The sequence below is a fragment of the Spermophilus citellus genome, assembly GCF_964194105.1.
Source record: "Spermophilus citellus genome assembly, chromosome: 1".
In the NCBI taxonomy this organism is placed as follows: domain Eukaryota; kingdom Metazoa; phylum Chordata; class Mammalia; order Rodentia; family Sciuridae; genus Spermophilus; species Spermophilus citellus.
In genome coordinates, this window is record NC_138182.1 from 183,187,604 (window position 1) to 183,209,793 (window position 22,190).

The 22,190-nt window shown below is 32.4% G+C and overlaps 1 protein-coding gene across 1 annotated transcript in view; it reads right to left on the reverse strand.

The window, feature by feature from the left end:
• Nucleotides 1-21,871, reverse strand: part of SPINK5 (serine peptidase inhibitor Kazal type 5) — a gene marked incomplete at both ends in the record, with an annotated part of 83,408 nt that extends 61,537 nt beyond the window's left edge. The window contains 4 exons of the mRNA XM_081303142.1: nt 13,900-13,963; nt 15,412-15,539; nt 20,576-20,601; nt 21,817-21,871. Of these exons, the coding sequence (XP_081159268.1) occupies nt 13,900-13,963; nt 15,412-15,539; nt 20,576-20,601; nt 21,817-21,871 (273 nt within the window). The remainder of the gene's footprint in view (nt 1-13,899; nt 13,964-15,411; nt 15,540-20,575; nt 20,602-21,816) is intronic.
• Between the last annotated feature and the right edge of the window lie 319 nt (nt 21,872-22,190).

The following is a 22,190-nucleotide window of genomic DNA, read 5'->3' on the forward strand; positions in this document are numbered from 1 at the left end:
TGTAAGCTGTAAACTACTATAAAGTTTCTGCTATCATAGATTGGAATGATTATTAAAAGCCACATTTCTGTGTTCATAGTTCTAACTCTACCACTTGCTAGCTGTGTGGGTTGGGCAAGTAGCTTAACCTCATGGCACTTAATCGTCCACATTTGCTAACACAACATAATTTCACCAACCTCTCAGGACTACAAGGATATGTAAGCATGTTACTACATGTACAGCAGTTGAAATAGTCCTAACATATTCTAATCATCTGTTGTTGTTATTTTAAAATGTTTTCTCCACTGACAATCAAGCCAAGAAAGCTAAAATATCTTTCAGGGATAATCAGAGAAATCCCAAAACTCTGCTCTAATAATATGGCATAGACTTAAGGACACCTGTATAGTGAGAAAACAATTGCACCTGGCAATAACTGAAGGCTGTGTTTATATCTTAGACGTGCCACCCACTTACCTCACCTCTTTGAACCTCATTCTCCTCACCTGAAAAATGAGAATTCACACCCTACCCACATTCCAGGTCTGTGGTAAAGATCATACAAATACTCACAAAATATTAATTGGCAACAATTATTGTGACATATGCTAACTAAAGAAGAGTGTTATCTTAAATTTAACTTCTATCTAAAATCAGTTGCATAAAATGGAAATACCCCAAGCTTTGTACCTCACATTGAAAAATATTTTTTGATGTCATCACTGTCAAAATGTTTTAATGGTATATATGGAACACTTAGAACATATTCCTTTTATGATCTAGTTTGCCACAAATATAGCAATTAAGGGGATATATATATATATATATATATATATATATATATATATATATATATATAATTTATCAACCAGAATATATGCTTGCAGAACTCTCCTAGAAGGTAATAAAACAAGAAGATTTTAAAATAGAGAGGAAAACATATAACACTATTCCACTATCCACTTCCTATATTCAGGAAGAAGTCACTAGTAGAGTGAAAATAAGATAAATAATTTTATTTCATTCATTCATTTGCTCATTTATTTTTTAAAGTTTATTACATTTATATAAGACTTTAAGTTCTCTACTAGACTGTGAATCTGCCCCAGCAATATATATATATTTATGTGTGTGTATATGTATATGTATGTATGAGTATATATATATATATATATATATATATATATATATATATATATATAAAATACTGTTATAAGGAGCTTACCTTCTGATAGAAAAAAAATACAACAATTTTATATGATAGTGCTATAAAAACCAAACTAAACAATATAATAGTGCCTAGAATAGTGATGGTTTTAACTTTCAACATGCAGAAAGGTCTTTCTTCAAAGGTGACATTTGAGGGAAGATGAGATTAATGAGAAGTCAACCGTCAGAGGACTAAGGGAAGAACATTCTAGGTACAGAAAATGTGGACAAGAATTCATAGAGATGACTGGATTGTTTTGCTTAAGGGGCAGAAATAACTATGGGTAGAGCATAAAAGAGCAATACAGAGAGAGAAACAATGCATATGAGCTGCTGGCCTTCTCTCAAAAGTCATTTCTGGAAACTACAGAGAATAAAAAAATTACAGATCAAAGTAATTAACTTGGGACAATCAGTGCTCTTTCCCTTCACCAGAAAATTAATGGCAATACTAGATCACAAGTGTTGCCAGGGGGCAAATCAAAAGTCCAGCTGGGCGGCCATGAGAACAGGTGCAAGCATTTAATACTCCACCTCCTTCTTCTCCATACTCCATGGGTACATGAATCACAGACTACAGAAAACACTACTTCCTAATGCTGACAACTCCTGGTCGCTCGCAGATGCATCCTGACCCACAGGAGCAAACTGGAGTGGGAGGCAGTGGTTCCAGAATCTTCAGTCTAGGCCTTATCCCTTGTCTTATGCTTACACGCACCAGAAACTTGACCTTGAATATTGTCTAACTCACTTTAGCAGGAAAAGGTAGCTAAACTCATTATGAAAACTTAACAGTAAAAATGTATGTACAATAATGAATTGGACTTTATTACCCAATACATATATGATTACACAACTGGTGTAATTCTACATCATGTACAACCAGAAAAATGAGAAGTTATACTCCCTTTATGTATGATGTGTCAAAATGCATTCTTTTGTCATCTATAACTAATTAGAACAAATTTTAAAAATGTATGTATATCTCAGTAAAACAACATAAAAGAAATTCAGTACATTAAACAGCATGTATCAACTAAAGCAAAATTGTTGGAATGGATAGAAAAATAATATATCAAAAGCATTACTATGATTTAGAGAGATAAAAAATATAACAGCAATATGAAACAAGAGAATAGAAGTTATAAAGGAAGAAAAAAGTGGCATATTTTCAATTAGAAAATATTTTAAATAATATATAATATAAGGAATAAAAATTATATAGCTAAAATAGATGAATTTGCAAACCAGAGGAATGGATCAAGGTACTCTACTAAAAGGCAATGGAAGTAGAAAACTAATTTAAAATAGAAGAGAAAATCTAAAGAACATAAGGAATTAAATTAGAAGTCCTGCAGGTAAAAGCATCTCAACAAATAGAAAAAAAAAAATTTAGAGGTAATGACAAAAATGAAATATCAAGAGAACTAAATAGCCATAGCAACTAACCACTAAACTCTTGTTAAAAACAAAATTGTGGAGGTTTACAGGGTGTTTTCAGAAACTAAACTGAGAAAAGGTAACATATTAGGAGAGAAAGTAAAGATAGCAGTAACAACAGACACAGATATAGGCAATAGTAAATAACTGAAAGTATGGATTTTGGTTCAAGGTAGTTATAACAAGAATAAAACTAAATAGTTACATTCAAATCAGAACCAAAGAAAACTAAGAAAGAGTAACCTACTTTAAAAATAACTTAGAAATTAGTGCAGTAACTAGGCGTGGGATGTAGTTCAGTGGCAAAGTGACTTGCTGGCACTTGAGAAGCCCTGGGTTGGAATCCCAGTACCAATAAAATTTTAAAAAATAATAATAAGAAGAAGAAGAATTAGTGCAGTAACTGAAAATATGAAAAACTGGGACACGAGACCTACTATAACAGAGTGACAATAAATGTAAATGGGTTAAGCCCACAAAATAAAAGACAATTAGAGCTTTGGGGATGTGGCTCAGCAGTAGAGTGTTTGTCTAGCACGCATGAGGCCCTGGGTTTGATCCTAAGCATCACAAAAGTAAATAACTAAATAATATAAAATTAAATAAAAGGCAATTCATAGTGGATTTTTAAAAATAGAATCAAATCCATGCTTGATCACAAGAGAAAAAGTTTAAAAGCTCACAAATATTTTTAAAAAATTAAGAAAAATAATGACAGATACAGCAATATTAAAACTTAAAAATAGACTTTAGTCAAAATGTATCATAAGTGACAAAGAACAGTACATGAAGTAAAAGAGAACAAGAAGGTATATCACAATAATGACTCTAATCCATCTAGATTAAAGGAATCAGACAATAAATACAGGCAAGTAATAGCAGTGGAGAAGCAATCAATTAGAGATATTAAAATACACTTCTCAGATGCTGAGAATTTTTAAAGAAAAAATTTTAAAAGTTTATTCCATTTTTATAGAAAAATAATACTCAAGAAGCAGAAAATAATTTTTTTCTAGAATAACATTTTTTCTGAAACATTTATAAAATAATAGTTGTTAGGCAACAAAGAAAATCTTAAGAAATCCCAAGTGATCAATATCAGAGTCTCTATTCTCTTACCAAATTTTCCTAATATTAAAAGCTGGTGAAAAATTTAAAAAGTGCTACATATGTTAAAATTAAATAATGTATTAATAAATTTGAGGGAGAGAGGATTAAGAAATGTTTGTTAAAAAATGATGAATGGAAACATTCTATGTAAAAATCCTGAGATTGATGGAAATATCTTTAAATACTCTTGTCATAAAATAGAAAAAAAATAAAGCACTAAGTATTTCTCAACCCATTCTAAATGAGCAAAGTAAACGTAATTTGGAAAATAAATATAACAGTAAAGATTGTTTTAAAAGGCTGACAGAACAGGTTTCTAGTAGGATGGATAAACGAGAAAAAGAAGCCAGGCGTGGTGGCTCAAAATTATAATCTCAGCTGCTAGGGATGCTGTGGCAGGATGCTCCCAAGTTTGAGGCCAGCCTCAGACAACAGCAAGACCATCTCACAAAAGAAAAACTAAAAAGGGCTAAGGATGTAGCTCAGAGGTAGAGGGCCCTAGATTCCGTACCTGTATGTATGCGTTCACATGCATGCATTTGTGCACACATGCACACACACACACACACACAAAAAAAAAAAAAAACAAAACATGAAATAACTAACTAAGACTAACCATATAAAAAATGAGATATAAATACAAGGAAAGCATATTACAGCTATATGCTAATATATTTGAAAATCAAAATGAATACATGCTACAAAAAAGTATAAAATTCTGAGTGGTTCAATGAAGAGCAAATTTGAATAGATCAATAAGAATTAATCCAATTGATATACTGATGTGAGATATTTCCTTTGTAATATAACCAAGTCTGGAATACTCCCCAATCTTTTTTTTTTTTTTGAAGTTAGGAAAATTTGTATCTACTAATAATAATTTTCAAGTTACTACAAAATCAAAGTGTGTGAACTGAATAAGATTTTAAACTGCTTTATCCATACCCCTAAGTTCACACATTTTAAGTTATACAATTTGATAATTTTTAAGTTTACTTACAGAGTTGTATAACCAGTTTTAGAATATTTCCATCACCTCAAGAAATTCCCCTGTGCCGTTTACAGATAACTCCCAGTTCCCAGCTCCTGCTCTAGATAACCATAGAACTTCTCTCTGACTATACAAATGTGCCTTTTCTAGACATTTTATATAAATCAAATTGGAAAATGTAATTGTTTAATTTCAGATTCTTTCACTTTGCAAAATGTTTCTAAGATTCAACCATATATTACAACAGGGTCAGGAGCACATTCCTTTTTATTGCAGAATAATATTACATTGCAGAAGTATGGTTCATTTTATTTTTCCATTCTCTAGTCGACATTTGGACATTTGAATTGATTTCAGTTTTCCACTATACTTGAGAGCATTATGTTAAGCTAAATAAGCCAAACTCAGAATTTCAAGGGTTGTATATTTTCTCTCATATGTGAAAGCTAAAGAGAAAAAAATAACGGTGTGGGAGAATCTAACCAAAATAGAAGGAAGATCAATAGAGTAGAGGAAGGGGAGGTATTAGGGAATGAAACTGACCAAAATATATTTATACATTGTGTGCTTCTACAAATATGTGATAAAGAATCCCATGGTTTTATATAGTGATAATTTATCAACTTTTTTAAAAAAAACTTGCTACTTAGTAGTCACATGTCTGACTGGGTAGACACACATTCTCAGAAACTTTACTGGGTTCATAGGACTGAATTTGATGGGTAATATGGTAAATCCATGTTTAAAATGAAACATAAGGTAGGGATCTAACTTTTTTATCATGTACATTCAATTTTCCTAGCATTTAGTTATGTTGACATGTTGCACACATATTAATTGATCTTAATTAATTGATCTTAATTAAAGTTAAGGAATCTCAATTCTGTTCCATTGATCTTTATGTCTCTTCTTTTAATAATAACACATCACTGGGCACACCTGCTTTATAGTAAGTTTTGAATTCATTTACTTAGTGTCCTAACATTTTCATATAAGCACTAGGAGTAATCGGTCAGTTTCTATTTTTTAACAACCTACTTGGATTTTGATAAATACATATTGAATTTTTAGGTTTTGGAAGAATAGAAATCCCAATAATAGTAACTTTTTCATCTCTGAAAATATAGTGCCTCATCATTTACAGTCATGTATCACTTAATGACAGGATGTTCTGAGAAATGCACCATTGTGCATTTCATCATTGTGAGCACACTAGAGTATAATTACACAAAGCTAGATAGTACAACCTATTACACACCTAAGCTGTATTATTTATGTTATATATCATTGCCTATTGCTCCTGGGACCACAATGAACAAAACAACAGAAGGATAAATCAGCACAAAAGAAAATGAGGCAATCAGGAGTCATGGTTCAAAAAGGACTTTGAGTTTTCTGCCTTTGAAACATGGCATACTGTTTTATACTAGCCTCTTTTTATGAGTAGAAGGACTACCCTCTAAAATAATGATTAAAAATATGGCATATTAAGTTCATAAACCAGTAACATACTTGTCGATCAAGTATGCACATAATTATTTATGCATAATTTATGTGACTTTTCTAGGACAGGCAGCACAGTAGGTTTGTTTACACCTTACCACCACAAACATGAATGATGTTTTGGATTATGGTGTTATAATCACTATAATGAGGCTAGTGATATTATATCACTAAAGACAAAAGTGATAGAAACTTTTGAGCTTCGTTATGATCTTATGAGATCACTGTTATATATATCATCATTGGCCCAAACATTGTAATGTGGTGCATGAGTGTACTGAAATATTTCATATTTCACATAATATAAGCCTTGCACTTACTTTGTTAAATTTATTTCTATATATTTTAGTCTCTTATGAGTAGAATTATTAATAATTTGATCTTGGAATTTTTCCTTGATAGTATATAGAAACACAATCAACTTTGTAATTTTTATTTTATTCACAGAAGCCTTGCTAAACTCATTTATTAGTTCTAGTGACTTTTCTTTTGGGGGGATCCTTAGGACTCTCTGTATATACTATCACTTTTCTGCAATTAAAAAGTTATTTCCAATCACTATTTAATTAAGTTATTTTGTCTTATACTGGCTAAAATCTCAGCTCAATGTTGAATACAAGTGTTAAAAGTAAACTACTCTTTCTTCTCAATCTTAAGGGCAAAAGCATTCAGTCTCAGACTATTAAGTATGTTGTTACTTGTAGATTTTCACAGGTACTCTTCATTAGAGAAAATTAACTTCTACAAGTAGTTTACTGTGTGAGTTTTTAATCTTGTATGAGTGTTAGGTTTTGCCAAAATCATGTCTCAACATTTATTGACATGATCATATGATTTTCCCTTTAGTTTATCAATATGGTGTATTAGACTAACATTTTGAAGATAATTTTCACTTGATTGTGGTTTTATTCTCCTCATGTTGTGGATTTAATTTGCTAAATTTCCCTGTTTAAGAGGGATATTTTCAGGAGATTTCAGATGATGTCTTCATCTGTATTTTGTATCAGAATAAAGTTGACCTCACGGAATGAGCTATTTAGTGTCTCCTCCCTCTCTTTTTCCTGAATGCATCTCTGAAGAACTGGTATTGTTTCTTCTGTCAGTATTTGATGGAAATCACCAGTGAAATTATCTTGGCCTGGGTTGTCCTTTGATTTATTACCAATGCAATTTCTTTACTTGCTTTGGTCTATTCTGATTTTCTATTCATTCTTGGTCAGTTTTTAAGAACATATTACTTAAAAATTTTTCCATTTTATACAAGCAACTAATTTGATGGCATTTATTGATGTCTACTATTTAATTATTGATTTTGGCAATTTTTATCTTCTCTTTTTTACTTTGACCAATTTAGCTGAAGAGTTGTTTTTTTTTTGTTTTTTATGACTTTGTTCATCTTTTCAAAGAAACAAGTTTTTTTAAACTAATACTTTCTATTATTTCTTTTTATTTTATTAAGTTCTTCCTTAATTTTAATATGCTCTTCTTTCTGCTAACTTTGACTTTAGTCCACTCTCTTTTTCTTAGTTTTTCAAAGTGGATATTTAAATACGACTTTGATTCCTTCCTTCTTTACTGGTTTAGACATTTAAAGTTCTAGATACTGCTTCAGATAAATTCTTTGTTCTGAATTGTTCTTGGTTGTTTTTTTTTTCCATTCAGTTCAAATTATTTTCTAATTTTTATCATTCCTTTTTTTGGTTCATTAGTTATTTAGAAAAACATTGCACAGTTTCCAAATATTTGGGGTATTTCTCTAATTCATTTTTCTTGCTGGTTTTAAGTTCAATTTTGTTGTCATAAAACAACATATTTGTATGAATTTAAGCCTTTCAAATTTGAGAAGTTTGTATCATAGATATGTATGTATGATAGTTAACAAGAATATTCTTGAAGAATACTCTTGCAAATTGAAAGGAATGCCCATTTTTTCAATCATTGGAGAAGTACTTTCTCAATTTCAGTTCAGGTTGACTTAGTTGACACTACTGTTAAAATACTTTAAATATTTGGCCATATTTTGTCTAGTAGTTCCAGCAATTTTTAAGAGTAGAGAATTGAAATTTTCAACTACTTTTGTTAAATTGTCAGTTTCTTCTCTGAGAAATGGCATTTTTTTTCTTTTAAATTGTGAACTACTCTTATTAGATGTATACATATTTATAATGTATGTCTCCTGGGGTATTGACACTTTTAAAATTATGAAATGTCCCTATTTGTCTCTAATAACATATGTGTTTTAATGTCTATTTTGTCTGATATTAATATAGCATATCCTGCTTTCTGATGCCTGCACTTGGCATATTATTCTTTAATCCTTTCAAAGTTTTGTGTCTTTGAATCTAAGATGAGTCTATTGGAATAATAAAAGGCAATAATAATAATAAAAGGCAAAGATTGGCAATTGATATAAAATATATATTTTTATATATTTTTATATCAATTGCCAATCTTTGACTTTTAATCGGTAGGTTCAAACCATTTACATTTAATATATTTATTTATACGGATGCGTTTACAGTTTCTATTTGCCTTAAAACTTGTTCTTTTTGCTTTTCTATCTGCTACCTCATTTTTTTTAGTTTAAATATTTTTAGTGTGCCTTGTTATTGTTTCTGCTGATTGTAAATACTTATTAGATATCTTTTCTTCTTGGTAGTTACTCTAGTAATTGCAATATAAATACTAATTTATTGTAATCTATTTCAGATTGATATTTAATTCTGGTAAAATATACAATTTTTCCCCAATATAGCTCTATTTTCTCCATTCCCATTTGTATATTGTTGTGTATATCTACAACCCAACAAAAAAGAATTAGAGTTGTTACTTTTAACAATATAAAATATTTAAAATAAATTAGGAAAAATAAGAGAAAAAATGTATTCATAGAGTAATTCCTATTAGCCCATATTTTGAACATTTTTGGTGCTTTTCATTTCCTTCTGTAGGCCCAGGATGCCATCTGGTAGAGGTTTACTATAAGCTAAATAATCTCATTTATTATCATTTGTTGAGGAAGTTCTGTTAGAAACATAATATCTCATTTCACTGATATAAGAATATCTATTTTGCCTTAATTTTTGTAGTATCGTTTTGAAAGGTATGAAATATTTTAATTTTCTTTCCTTTCAGCATTATGAACACATCATTACCTTGCCTTGTTGTCCTTGTTATTTCAGATGAGAATTCAGCTTTTATTTGAAATCTGTATATAGAATGTGTTATTTTTATTTTCTCATTAAAATTTTTCTCTTTGTCTTTGTAATTAAAACATTTTTAATCAGTGGGACTACTGGGTCTCTATTGACTGACTCTTGGGCTTGTTGAGCTTCTTGAATGTTCAGATTAATTTTTTCAACAACTTGAGATAATTTAGGTCACTCTTTTTTCAAATAATATTCCTATCCCTTTTTATTTCTTTCCTGTTTCTGGTATTGCTATCACACAACTGTCTCTGCGTGTGGGTCACATAGTCTTACTATTTGTATTATTCATAAGTTTTACTGAAACTGAACATATTGGGGCTGGGGATGTGGCTCAAGCATAATGTACAATAGAAACTCAAGATTATAATTTATCCTTCTAAAATTTATTTTGAATAATTTATTTAGTTGTTAGTTTTTAGTTTCTTTCACTACACTAAATCTTTTGAAACCTTGTTTTCTTATAATCTGTAGTTGCTGACGTGTCTGCTAAGAAAATACTCAGTTTTTATTTTGTAAGCCTAGCTTCTATGTTTTTCACCCTAGTCTTTGTAGTTTAGGAATCAGTCAATGATATGACCTAATTTTGTGCTCAAATACCTCAGCCTAAAAAGACTTCCATCTTCTGAAGGTGGACCTTTGTGTATGAGGAGGATGTGTGAAGTTTAGACCATTTGTACACCTACTCCAGCATTTGCTCTCTACTGGGATGTGTTGTGTCTTTTAAGGGCATGCATAGCCTTTTTATTCTATGATATCCACATGTGACAACTCCATTCCAAACATACCTGCAAACTTAGGCCACCCTCCTTACTCTTGGTGAAGATCATCACTTCTACCTGCCAATCTCTGGGGATGGTAGCTGCCCATTACTCTAAATTGGGTAAGCTCTCTCCAGTAGCTTCCCTGCACTTGCTGATGCTCATGGCTTGCCCTGAACAGAACCTCAAATCCAACTGAGGCAGGGTGAGATGGAAATATTCCTAAGCAAGAACATCATAGACTCTCATTCTTCTTATCCAAAGTTAGGCAGTATTTCAAACATAAATGCTTCTAAGATTGGCATACCTGCTTGTTAATTCTCAGAGTGCTAACATGATTGTTTGCTTAACTTCATGGCTGCATTTGCTGGCCTCCTCACTCAGCCACCACTTGAAGCACTGCACCTCAATGGTATTTCATATATATTTACAAACTAATAAGAATAATTACAATAGAAAGTTATAGAGTCACTTTAATTATAAACATAAATGTCAAACTCTATAATATTATCCAAATCCAATGGCATATCAAAATATTATGACTAATTATGATTTCCCCTAAGCAAACGATTGTAGTTTAATTAATCAGGAAATCTATCCAGAAATTTATTATATTGATAGGAGAAATATCAGATTATTTTAATAGTTGCAGACAAGGCATTTTGTGTGGTAATGACCAACACAGATTTAGCAAACTAAGAACAGAAAGAGTTTCTGAAACTTTCTAAAATATATATAAAATATCCCTGCTATAAATATTATAACTAATGGAGAAATTTTAGAGATGCTCTTCCCTTCAATATGAGGAGAGAGAGGTTAGTTTGATATTTATTATCATCGCTACTGTTTAACATTTCAAATCTAGATCCTTGCCAATGATATAAGGAAAAAGAGAAAATAAAGGAGCACTAATACTGAAAGAAAATGATAAACACCTGTTTTATGCTGATGTTGTTATCAACACTATATTCAATAAACCACCCAAATTAACAAGATACCACATAGTTGTCTAATGTAAGATGAACTTCCTTAATCAATAGAATTTGTCTATATAAGTAGTATCCATATAGAAATATCATGAAAAAAATACTACTCAAAATATCAATGAAATTGTAAATTTTGTAAATATTAACAAAAATATAAGAATTTTTGTGGAGAGTATTTTGTAGATTTCCTAAAATACATAGAAATAATATGAATTAATGACAAACTATTCTATATTCTTGAGTTTGACAAGTTAGTATTATAAAAAGCCAATTTTACCTAAATTAATTTTTAATTCTTTGTATTGCTGAACATATTAATTTCCTAAATTCAAATTGAAGTTTTATGAATTCAGTAATTTTTCATTTCTTATATACATGGAAACTCTCTCTATATATGTATATGTTAGTCAAGTTTTAATTACAAGAACAAAGAAACAGGACTTTCCTTACTAGTCATTAAAGCAGTGAACCAACTTGAAAAAGAACAGAGAAGCTAAAAATACTCCTATACCCACACAAATTTAATGTCTTGTAACATTGGCAACCAGAATCATGAGAAATATTAAATGAACAAATTCATCAATTAAAAACTGAAAATCTCCACATAGACCAAACACACTGGAGATCAGAAATTCTGGATTCTGAATTGGTGTGGCTGAAATAGAAATTGTGAAAAGGAGTTCAATTTGAGATATACTTTGAAGGCAGCACCAAGAAAGCTTGTTGATGGAGTGAATATTAGAATTGGGAGGTGAGTAGATTACATACTAGATGAAGAAGAAGAGATCAAGAATAAGGTGGAGAGAGAATGTCTATAGGTGGAACATTCTCAAACAAGTAGAGTGCTTCATTCTCAGAGGTAGGGTCAGGGTTGATTTTTGGTGGGAGAAACCTAATCAGAGAAAGTAAGTAGATTGTTCTCTTTTATAGTGGAGAGAAAAACGCCAACAAAAACATAGTATAATTGCAAAAAATTATTTAATATCTAGACAAATTATTTGAAAGGCACACAGCCAAATATTAACCACCTTAGCTTATAAGTAAGTGGTTTCTTTAAGTAGAAAACCAAATATTTGCATGTTATTTATCTAGAGTTAAAAATTAAAACTCAGGAAAAATAATCATCAGAATTTTGTAATTTTATTTCTTAAAAAAACTTCTATTTGATTGAAACTCAAAAATCATTTCTAGAGATATAAACATCTTACTAGTAATATTTTTAAAATAGATTTTTAAATAGATTTGTTGAGATTTGGAGTGGTGTGTGTGTGTGTGTGTGTGTGTGTGTGTGTTTGATTTTTGTCCTTTGCTTTTGTTTTATGATTTTTAAACACCCTGTGTTGATCAGATATATAAATATACAGATATATCTCAGGAAGAAGAGACTGGATCTTACATAGTGACCTCCCTCATATGACAAAGACAGATTTAAATGTTGTTACTAACCATTTCTGGCTCCTACATATTTTTGTGCCATAAAACATATATAAACAAATAAAATATTAATTTAAAAGACACATATCTCTTTTGTCACAGATAAAGGATTTACAGAGATTGACCAGTTGTGTGTTGGCTGTGTTATTGTTTTAAAAGTGAGACTAACTGAACCCAGGACAAGAAATTAATTGACCATGTTTACCATGGAGGTTGAGATTCTCAGACATCTCTGAGTAATACAGCCATGGAGGGAGGTAAGTTGGCTAGACTATGAATGTTTTAAGTAATTAGGTTGTACCTGCTCAGACTGCTTGTTTTAATTATGTGTCAGGGCCAAGAGAAGAGAAAGAAAAAAATTGAAGAAGAAGCCACATAGGATATCTGGAGGTGATGTGAGTAGTTAGGATAGTTGGTGACAGGCCCCAGTTTTGCCAACTAATTGTGAGATGTCATAGATCAAAAATTCCCACTGATATATGGTCCCACATCTTTTATTTTTAAATTTTATTTTATATTCTAAAACTAAAATGTTTGTATAAATAAAAATATAGACTTATCAACATGAAATGATGAGGTAGTAACCTAAATCTATCTGTCTTTCCTTCTTATTACTTAATCTTTTTTATCAGTGAATGCTTTATTAAAGCAAAATATTAACCTGAGTCTCAGTCTACAAAATAGATACAAATAATCAACCTTAGCCGATTAGGGGAATCTTGAAGGTATTCGAAAAGATATATAATAGAATCCAAAAGAAGAAAAAAGACAGGAAATAGAATGAGCCAAGTGCCTGCCAACACATGTTAAACACCGTGCAACTTTTTAAATTCAATTTTTCATTTTAAATATGACTCATTTCACAGATTAAAAAAATAACAATAGCAACCAAAGATACATAAAGTGCCTAGGTTACATAGTAAGAATTTTGGAATTTGATCTTAGTTCCACAGCACCAGAAAGCTTCTCTCTGGAGGTAGTCAGGACAGGAGGTATGTGAAATGGTCCCGGAAGACACACACCACCCTGGCTTACTTCAACTCAGAGCACCTGTCAGTACCCAAAATGTTTTCAGGGAGTTGGGTCATGGGTTGGGCCTGGAGACAAGATGTACCAGATATTTAGCCCACCCCTGGACTAAGCCAGGGTCCCTCCCTTCCAAGTATTTGGCTTCACGACAGGTATAACCTGGTAATTAGGAAGTAAACAGATAGCTCTAATTAGGGTCAAACAGTACCCAAAAGCACATTTAACAGGTTGACTCCTGATAGTCTCACCTCTGTTGGGGCAGTGGCTTTCACTAAACGCCCAGTTCTTTTCTGAGATTTTGCTTCTTTTTCCCTAGAAGAAAACAAGGAATAGCATCATTTAGACATTGCTTACCCAAATTTGAAGAATAAAAACTTACATGGTACACTTAAATCAAAATTACACTTAATTTTGATTGCTCTTCTCAGTTCAATCTTACATGTCAGAAGTGGAGATGTGTCCAGAAATAATTACAAAAGCACAAATGTGCCCTGAATGTTGAAAAAAATGTCTCAAATAGGGAATATTATATGCAAGAATCTCTGCCTTTGAATACATTGCTGATTGCCTCCCTCGAATACTTAAAACAGCCAGAAGTTCACCAACCATAAAAACCTATCTGTGTCATTATTTGAATGAAATCTTTGAAAGTCAATATTTACATTGAATCAAAAATCTAATTTTCTGTATTGGTCCCAATTCTATTCCCTAGACCCTACAGAGCAAATGAACCTGGTCTGGGAATAATCGGAAGATAGTTTTAATACATTGCACCATCTCCTTTCCAGTTAAGATAACAAATTTATTCCAACACAATTTACATAAGTAATAAAAATAGTAATTGGAAAAGTGACTCCAAAGTGATCAACTTTCTTGCAAGTCTTAAGATATTTTATCTTTGTTTTACATTATTTTTAAGTTTATTATATTCAAAATGTTGGTCTCCTATTAAAATTCATAGTTTTAGTCTCCTATCTTGAATAAAAAAACAACTAAAATATGTTTAAAAAATTAGAGGGCTGTGGGTCTAGCACAGAAGTAATGCAATGCCTTGGGATCAACTCCCAGACTGAAAAAAAAAAATCCCAAAGTAAATCTTTAAAAAACAAAAATTAAAACACTTTGGTCAGAGGGTTTATAATTGATAAGCTGCTTCTACCTTTAGGGAATCACTGGAAAGAAGGGAATCAATTTCAGAAATACTGGACAGACACCGAAACATTGCATAATATCCTGGTCAGCTTCCAGGATACTAGTTCTTTCTGATATGTAGGGAGCTGTAAACTACAAATAGCTCTTTGGTCCAACTCATTCCAGCATAATCCAAGAGGTCTGAAGACACTGGTAGCTCAGAGAATCTGGATGTATTCTGCTTATATTCTTCTGCTACTTGATCCCCACAAAGAAAGCCTAGCATTCTACTCAAGGGAAACTTTTAAGACCCCCACCTCAGTCCCACTACAACAGAATTAGCTCCAAGGAAACTGACTTCATTTCCTAAATTCTTTTTTCCCCAAATCAAAACCCAACTACTTTATCAGAAGGCTGTAGTTTGCTACATAAGATATTAATATTGGGTCCTCTGAAATGCCTTTGGGATCCCATTTGAGTGATTATTAAAATCATTCTAGTAGGTTGTAATTATCCAAGAGTTTTCTAAGCATTTTTATTTAGCCATTCAAGTTTAGAAAAATAATTTCCTCTAGTTCAGAGAATAGCATGTACCTCAAAAACTTGAAAGAAAGAGGAACTTTACTCACAGTATCATTTTGCATGTGACACATTTGTTGAGGAGCAATTTTCCTTGAGGGCTTTGAGAAAGTTTTTTATCCTGAGAACAGAACAATTTCCCATTTTTCATCAAGTCTTGAAATCCACTGCATGTTTCCTACAAAGAGGAAGCGGGGGTTGCGTTGGCTGAAAATTTGTCAAAACAAAACTTTAAGAAAAACCTCCTTAGACAGTATAACTTAACAATTACTATCCCCTCCACAGAAAACATTCAGTCAATTGCTTCAAATAACACAAACAAAAAATACAACTTGGGCTTTCCTGTTGAAGATAGAAAATTCATCTAAGAAGCATTTATGATACAATTAGTGAAATAGGCAGAATAAGGGCCTGGGAGTTAAAACAAAACTGAGCTAATATTTCATCGTTGTCATTTATTCATTCAGTTATGCTATCTAAAATGAGGATGTTTGGTACAGTAGCACACGCCTGTAATCCCAGCAGCTTGGGAGGTTGAGGCAGGAAGATCATGAGTTCAAAGCCAGCCTCAGCAACTTAGCAACACCCTCAGCAACTTAGTGAGATCTTGTCTCAAAATAAAAATAAAACAGGGGATACAAATATATACATTTCATAGGTTGTAGGAAGATTAGATTTTGTGAATTTATGTAAAGTCTTTGAAGAATATCTGATACACAGAAAATATTCAATAAGTAAATTTTCTTTCATTATTATTAGTAATATTATTATGGTTCTGGTCATTATGATTATTGGAATATGCAAAGATTACTGTAAAGTTAACAAAGTTGGGCTGGGATTGTGGCTCAGTGGTAGACCACTTGCCTAGCATGTATGAGGCACTAGGTTTGATACTCAGCACTATATATATATATATATATATATATATATATATATATATATTTGATTCTTAGCACTATATATATACATATGTGTGTGTGTGTGTGTGTGTGTGTGTGTATATATATATATATATATATATATATATATATATATATATAGAGAGAGAGAGAGAGAGAGAGAGAGAGAGAGACAGAAAGAGACAGAGAAAGTTAACAAAGTTTGTGGCCAGGTGAGGTGGTGCATGCCTGTAATCCCAGCTGCTCAGGAGGCTGAGGCAGAAGGATCACAAGTTCTAAGCCAGCCTCAGCAATTTAGCAAAGCCCTAAGAAACTCAGGGAGACCCTATCTATCTCTAAATAAAATATAATAAAGGGCTGGGGATGGGGCTCAGTGTTTAAGTGCCCCTAGGTTCAATTCCTGGTGCCATTAAAAAAAATAATAAGTTAATAAAGTTGAAGGTGCATGGCCCTTCTCCCAAGGTTGTGAGAGAGTCTTAGCCATTCTTTATTTTCAACTTTGTATTCTTTTCTTAAAATTGCCTCCACTCCTACCCCAATAACAACATCTTCAATATCAACTCTGTCACTACAACCAGAATAAAAGCTTGTGAGTCCATGGAAGTATTGTGCCATTGTCTCAAAACCTACCCCTCGGACTGGGGCTGTGGCTTAATGGTAGAGTGCTTGCCTAGCATGTGTGAGGCACTGGGTTCGATCCTCAGCACCACATTAAAAAAATAAATAAATAAGTTATTGAGCAATTCTTTTCAAAAAGTGAAAATTTTCTTAAAAAAAAAAAAAACCTACCCCTCTCTGTCTGTCCATTTGTCTCTCTTGGATCATTCTCCTGTACCACTGTTTGACTATTCTGTGCAACATCCTTGAAGACATATTTTGCTATGTGCTATGAGCTTTGGTAAATACCAATGATTGCACTATACCAAGGTTAGAGAGGAAAGTGGAAATCATTATGCATGTTAGAGAGGATAGGGGGATGACAGTAGAATCATCTTTAAAAGTGATGGTTCTTTCTTCTCATTTATTGGTTCAAAATGTCTTATTAAAGGCCTGCTGAATATATCACTCAATCTTTTTAAGGAGTTTAAAAATCATTGGTGCCCCAGCGGCTCTGGAGGCTGAGGCAGCAGGATGGAGAGTTCAAAGACAGCCTCAGTAGTTTAGCGAGGCCCTTAGTAACTCAGTGAGACCCTGTTTCTAAATAAGATATGAAAAAGGGCTGAGGATGTGTCTCAGTGAGTAAGTGCCCCTGGGTTCAATACCTGGTACAAAAAAAAAAAAATCAGTGGTACATTGGTGCCATCTAGCAAAGTACTGACTTAAAGTGTTAATATTCCCTTTTAGCTTAGAAAGTTCACTAGGTCTTTGGATCAAGCCTTTGGGATATAAGATTTTATTATATTTTGATCTTTTCAAAAGAATAATTCTTCATAATGCTTGCTTCAGAAAATAAATAAAATCTTTGTTCCAACTCTGACAACCTTCTCAAAAGTGCTGATTATAAAATTCTATTGAGCCCCCTATATCTTTGTAATACTTCGATCAATAACAATCACTTATTATGAGATTATTGTATTTTGTCAGGTGTCAGATACAGTAGCAAATTAGACAGAAGTATCCTTTCCAGAATAGTGCTTATAGTCTAATGGACAATCTAGCCTCATATGCATGATGGGCAGTTGGAAGCACTAACAAAATGATTAATGGTAAAGAACAATAAAAAATATCAGAGTCCAGACCTTGGAAATTTTACTAAGGGTGACCTGTTAAAATAACTCTTAAGATTATCATCTCCACCCAGTGATACTGTCAGAGTATCACAGTGTTAATTTCTGACTATAGATTTATGTCTAGGCATCTTGATATCTGTGTCTGGTCTCTGATTCTATAGTATTTTATGACAACTTTGTAAGTTACTGCCTCAATTGCCACATATAATTGGTTCTGAAACATCCTAAAAACATGTCAATGGAATGAGAGAAGAGTTTGTGTCTTCATAATAGATCTAAATCCCATATGAAGTTATCTTAGAGAAAATATATAGAGCAAAGACATAATAATATTGGAATTAAGCTCTAAATAATTATTAGTGGTTGATCATAAAAGTTTAGCATCTATCCAGATAAATTCTGAGTTGAACACCTACAATGTCACAATTAGATGAGAGCTAAGTTCCTAGAAAGATTCACATCTATTTATTTGTTTGTTTGGGTTTTTTTTTTGTTTATTGTTTTACAAAGGTTTAGTGAGAAGATTAAGAAACTTGCTCAAAGTATCAATTACTTAAGATGAGGCTCAGTATTATTTTTTCTGAGTCATAAAATTAACTAGTGATTCTCCTGGGACACAGGAACAGGCCATATAAATTGAAAGCAGAAGTTGTATTTCTCTCTCTGGTAAATGGACTCTCTCTCAATTGCCATGATACAGCCTGTTGAAGCAGGAGAAGATCTAGACCAATAAGTCGTGTTGAGGTGGGGTGATGATTTTCTAGTCACAATTAGCCGGCAGTGTGACTGCCTGTCCTCAGCTCACTCTTCTTTTGATATTGTTGCTGTCCTTATTTTCTGCATGTCTGGAGCCCTCTTGGATCAACTGTTCTTTGTTTGCCTCCTTTGCTGTGATCTTGCATTATCCATCATAACTGTCCAAGAACTGGCATCACCCTATCTGGGTATCAGAGCAATAACACATTTGCTTTGGCTTCACAAGGACCCTTCTGTGTTGACAAATTTAAAAAGTGCTAGAGTGTTTTTCCATGCTGTTCTGGCTCATGTTTTTAACACTCAGCATGCTTGTTTGATGCTGGAAAGATCTCTAGCAACTGAACATGGAAAAGAACAACATTACCATCAATAGTTTTCCTTTCTATCTGCCTTTTATGCTGATATGATGTAGCTAAACCTATATTTTTTAGACAATGTTTAGTGAAATAGAATGTAGCCATATAAAAAAATCAGTGCAAAATTATCAATCATCACCTATTCTCATGGATTCTGAAAAAGAAAATGTTGGCTTGGTGCTGTGAGATCTGTACTACACTCTTCTTTTTTCCACCTGAGCATGCTCTCTGGTTCCCCCAAATCAAGCCTTTTCCTCTACTCTACTACAGTTTCTAGAGCTCTCCTTAATCAGCAAACTTAGATGAAAAAGACTATGATGGCATTCCCTGGGTTATTACTGTGAGAATTATCTTTTAAAAATCTTTTTTTCAATAAAATAGAGCAAAAAAAATAATTTAATTATGGTTCAAAGAATTTCAAAAGGCAGAAGAATCATTTCAGTTTTTATTATTTTAACGTTTATAGTCTTTGAGCAATTCAGTAAATTTTGTTATGTACATAACACCATTTTTAATGTTCAATTAATGGCATGAATAGCAGTGTGTGTGCATGGAGGGATATTGGCCCTTTTGTCTTTCTAAGAGTTAAAAAAAAATACTTCCATAGAAAATGATTATTCTGTTTCTCAAAGAAAAGACCCTTTCTGGTTGGTTCAGCACCCTCTTCCTGTATCAGGGCCTCTGGGTGCTTCTGCCTATTCTGTTAGAAGTTGCAAAAATCTTCACAGCTCACTTTCTAATGAACCTTCAGATTCTTGTTCCAATCTTTCTCTTCAGGGAGAAGGTCCCTGACTATTCCAGTGAGAAGTGATACCACCTCCATTTCCTGGAATTACTATCCTGAATCCCACTTTATTTTTCTCCTAGCAATAATCATTACTTAATGTACTATATATTTTACTAATTTAGTTATTAACTCATCTCTTTACTAAAATACAAGTCAGAAAGGCAGAGTTTTCAACTATTTTGTTTACTTTAGAATATCCCCAGCATTACAAACAGGGTCTGACACATAATAGATGCTCAATATATGTTTATTGGATGGAATATTTACACTGACTATAAACAAGATATGAACAACCTCTTTTGCACAATGATTATGAAAACATTTAGCTCTTTAAGTGGTGTACCATGGCTTGTTCAGCTGCTAAGTAGAACAACAGTATGGTTTTTGGTTGATTTATTTTGTGTTTGTTTATTGGATTTTAAAGCACTTCTTTAGCACAATAAATTGTCTCTTATAGACATTAATCATCATCAAAACATTGGTTGTGTGCATATGGGAAAGAGAATGAGAAAGACAGACAGAGGGATTCATGTCTTGAGTCCTAAAAACCTGTTCACTGTGTATTTAACGAAAGCTCTTATGACCCATCTGTATAATGTTGGCGTTATTAACATGAAGGTTTTGGCCACAAACCATTTTTCTTTAGGCATCTTGGAATGGATTCAATGAGAAAAAGCAAGACTAACCTGATTTGCATCTTCACTGGCAGCATCTGGGATGAAAATGCAGAAACCAAAGTTAAGGGAATGTAAACCGGTAAATGAAAAAAATGATTCACTCAATGCAGTGTTTTGATTGCTTTAATAACAATACGTTGTAAAACCACAAATTATTTTTGAACACATTAAGATTTATCACTGCAAATATAATGAGGGTAGTGGCACCAGGAATTCAGCATGTATACTCACGAAGGTCTACTCACTCAGAAAGCTGAAATTCTTTGGGAACTAATACTCAGATGCTTTCTGACACACTCAAAATATCTAATTTCCAAAAGATCCTTTCAGAGTAAAGTATGGCAGTCTCCATTTATAAATTGTAATGTAACATACTACCAAAGATGTCATATCCCTTTAAATTTAATTTAAAAGCATAATAGAGCACAAAGTTTATCACATATACACACAAAATTCCATTTTCTAAATTCTGGCAACTCTGCCTACTTACTGTAGATTCAAATTTAAAGATATGATAAAAGAAAGATTAATTAAAATCAGACTATGACATACCCTCATTAACTGTCTTGTACCTATACATTTATTTTAGGAAAGTGGGTATCATTTGTGAATAATGATCTCACTTTATTTATGTAGTTCTTTTTTTAAAAAGTGATTCAGAACAAGATAAATCTAGGCAATCTGTATTCCCTTCACAATAAAATATAAAATGCTAAAACTCATCTTTTAGCTCATACAAAAATCTTTCTCATTTTAGGAGCAATACTTTCAATCCATTTAGCACTTGAAAACACAGAAATAAAATAAGGTAGAAGGCACATTTGCTTTAAAATAAGGATAGATAATTAAATTTTGCTTCTGAAATATTTTATTTATACATATAGAATTAAGCTATCTATATTACCTGCAAAAGTTTTTTTTTTAATGTTTAACATACATATGTAGAGTGAATTGATAAGTTTGGTGAGGGGAAGGTGAAGAAGAATCTATTCTCCTTTCAGAACTAGTAGAGAATTAGTAGAAGAATTGCTCATGGATAAAAATTAAGATGTTTTTAAACTACTTGCTAATTCTAAAGTTGACATAATAATTACAAACCCGTGTATCTAAATCTTCAAAACCTATATCGGCAAGACATTTCAAAATTATAGATATACATAAGCATTTTCTTGGCAATTTGGGGAAAAAGGCCCTTCCTCAGGGCTTTGAGATGTGTGGCAAGAGGCTTAGATTGCATGCAAATTACTCACCTTGAATGAGGCAAAGAGCCAGGGTCAGAAGTATTGGCACTGTGACTGACTTCATGTTGAAGATGATGTAAGGTGGCTACAGGTCTGCTCCATGCATCGCTCACTGGTTCTCTAAGACGGAACTTGTGAGACACAGCTCATTTATATACTGGCAGGTTGGTGACACATAAAACCAGTTGTTCAGGCTCATGCTAGACTTCATACACCACACCAACCTAGCTTCCATCCTTTAGGATCCTGTCAAGGTGGCAGATTTGAGCAGATAATATCTATTTCTAAAGTAGTAAAGTGTTTTCATGATACCTCCCCCAGAAAAGCGAGGGACTGAATCCAAGGACCTACCCAAAGTTGAGCACTCTATAATCCTGGGTAAG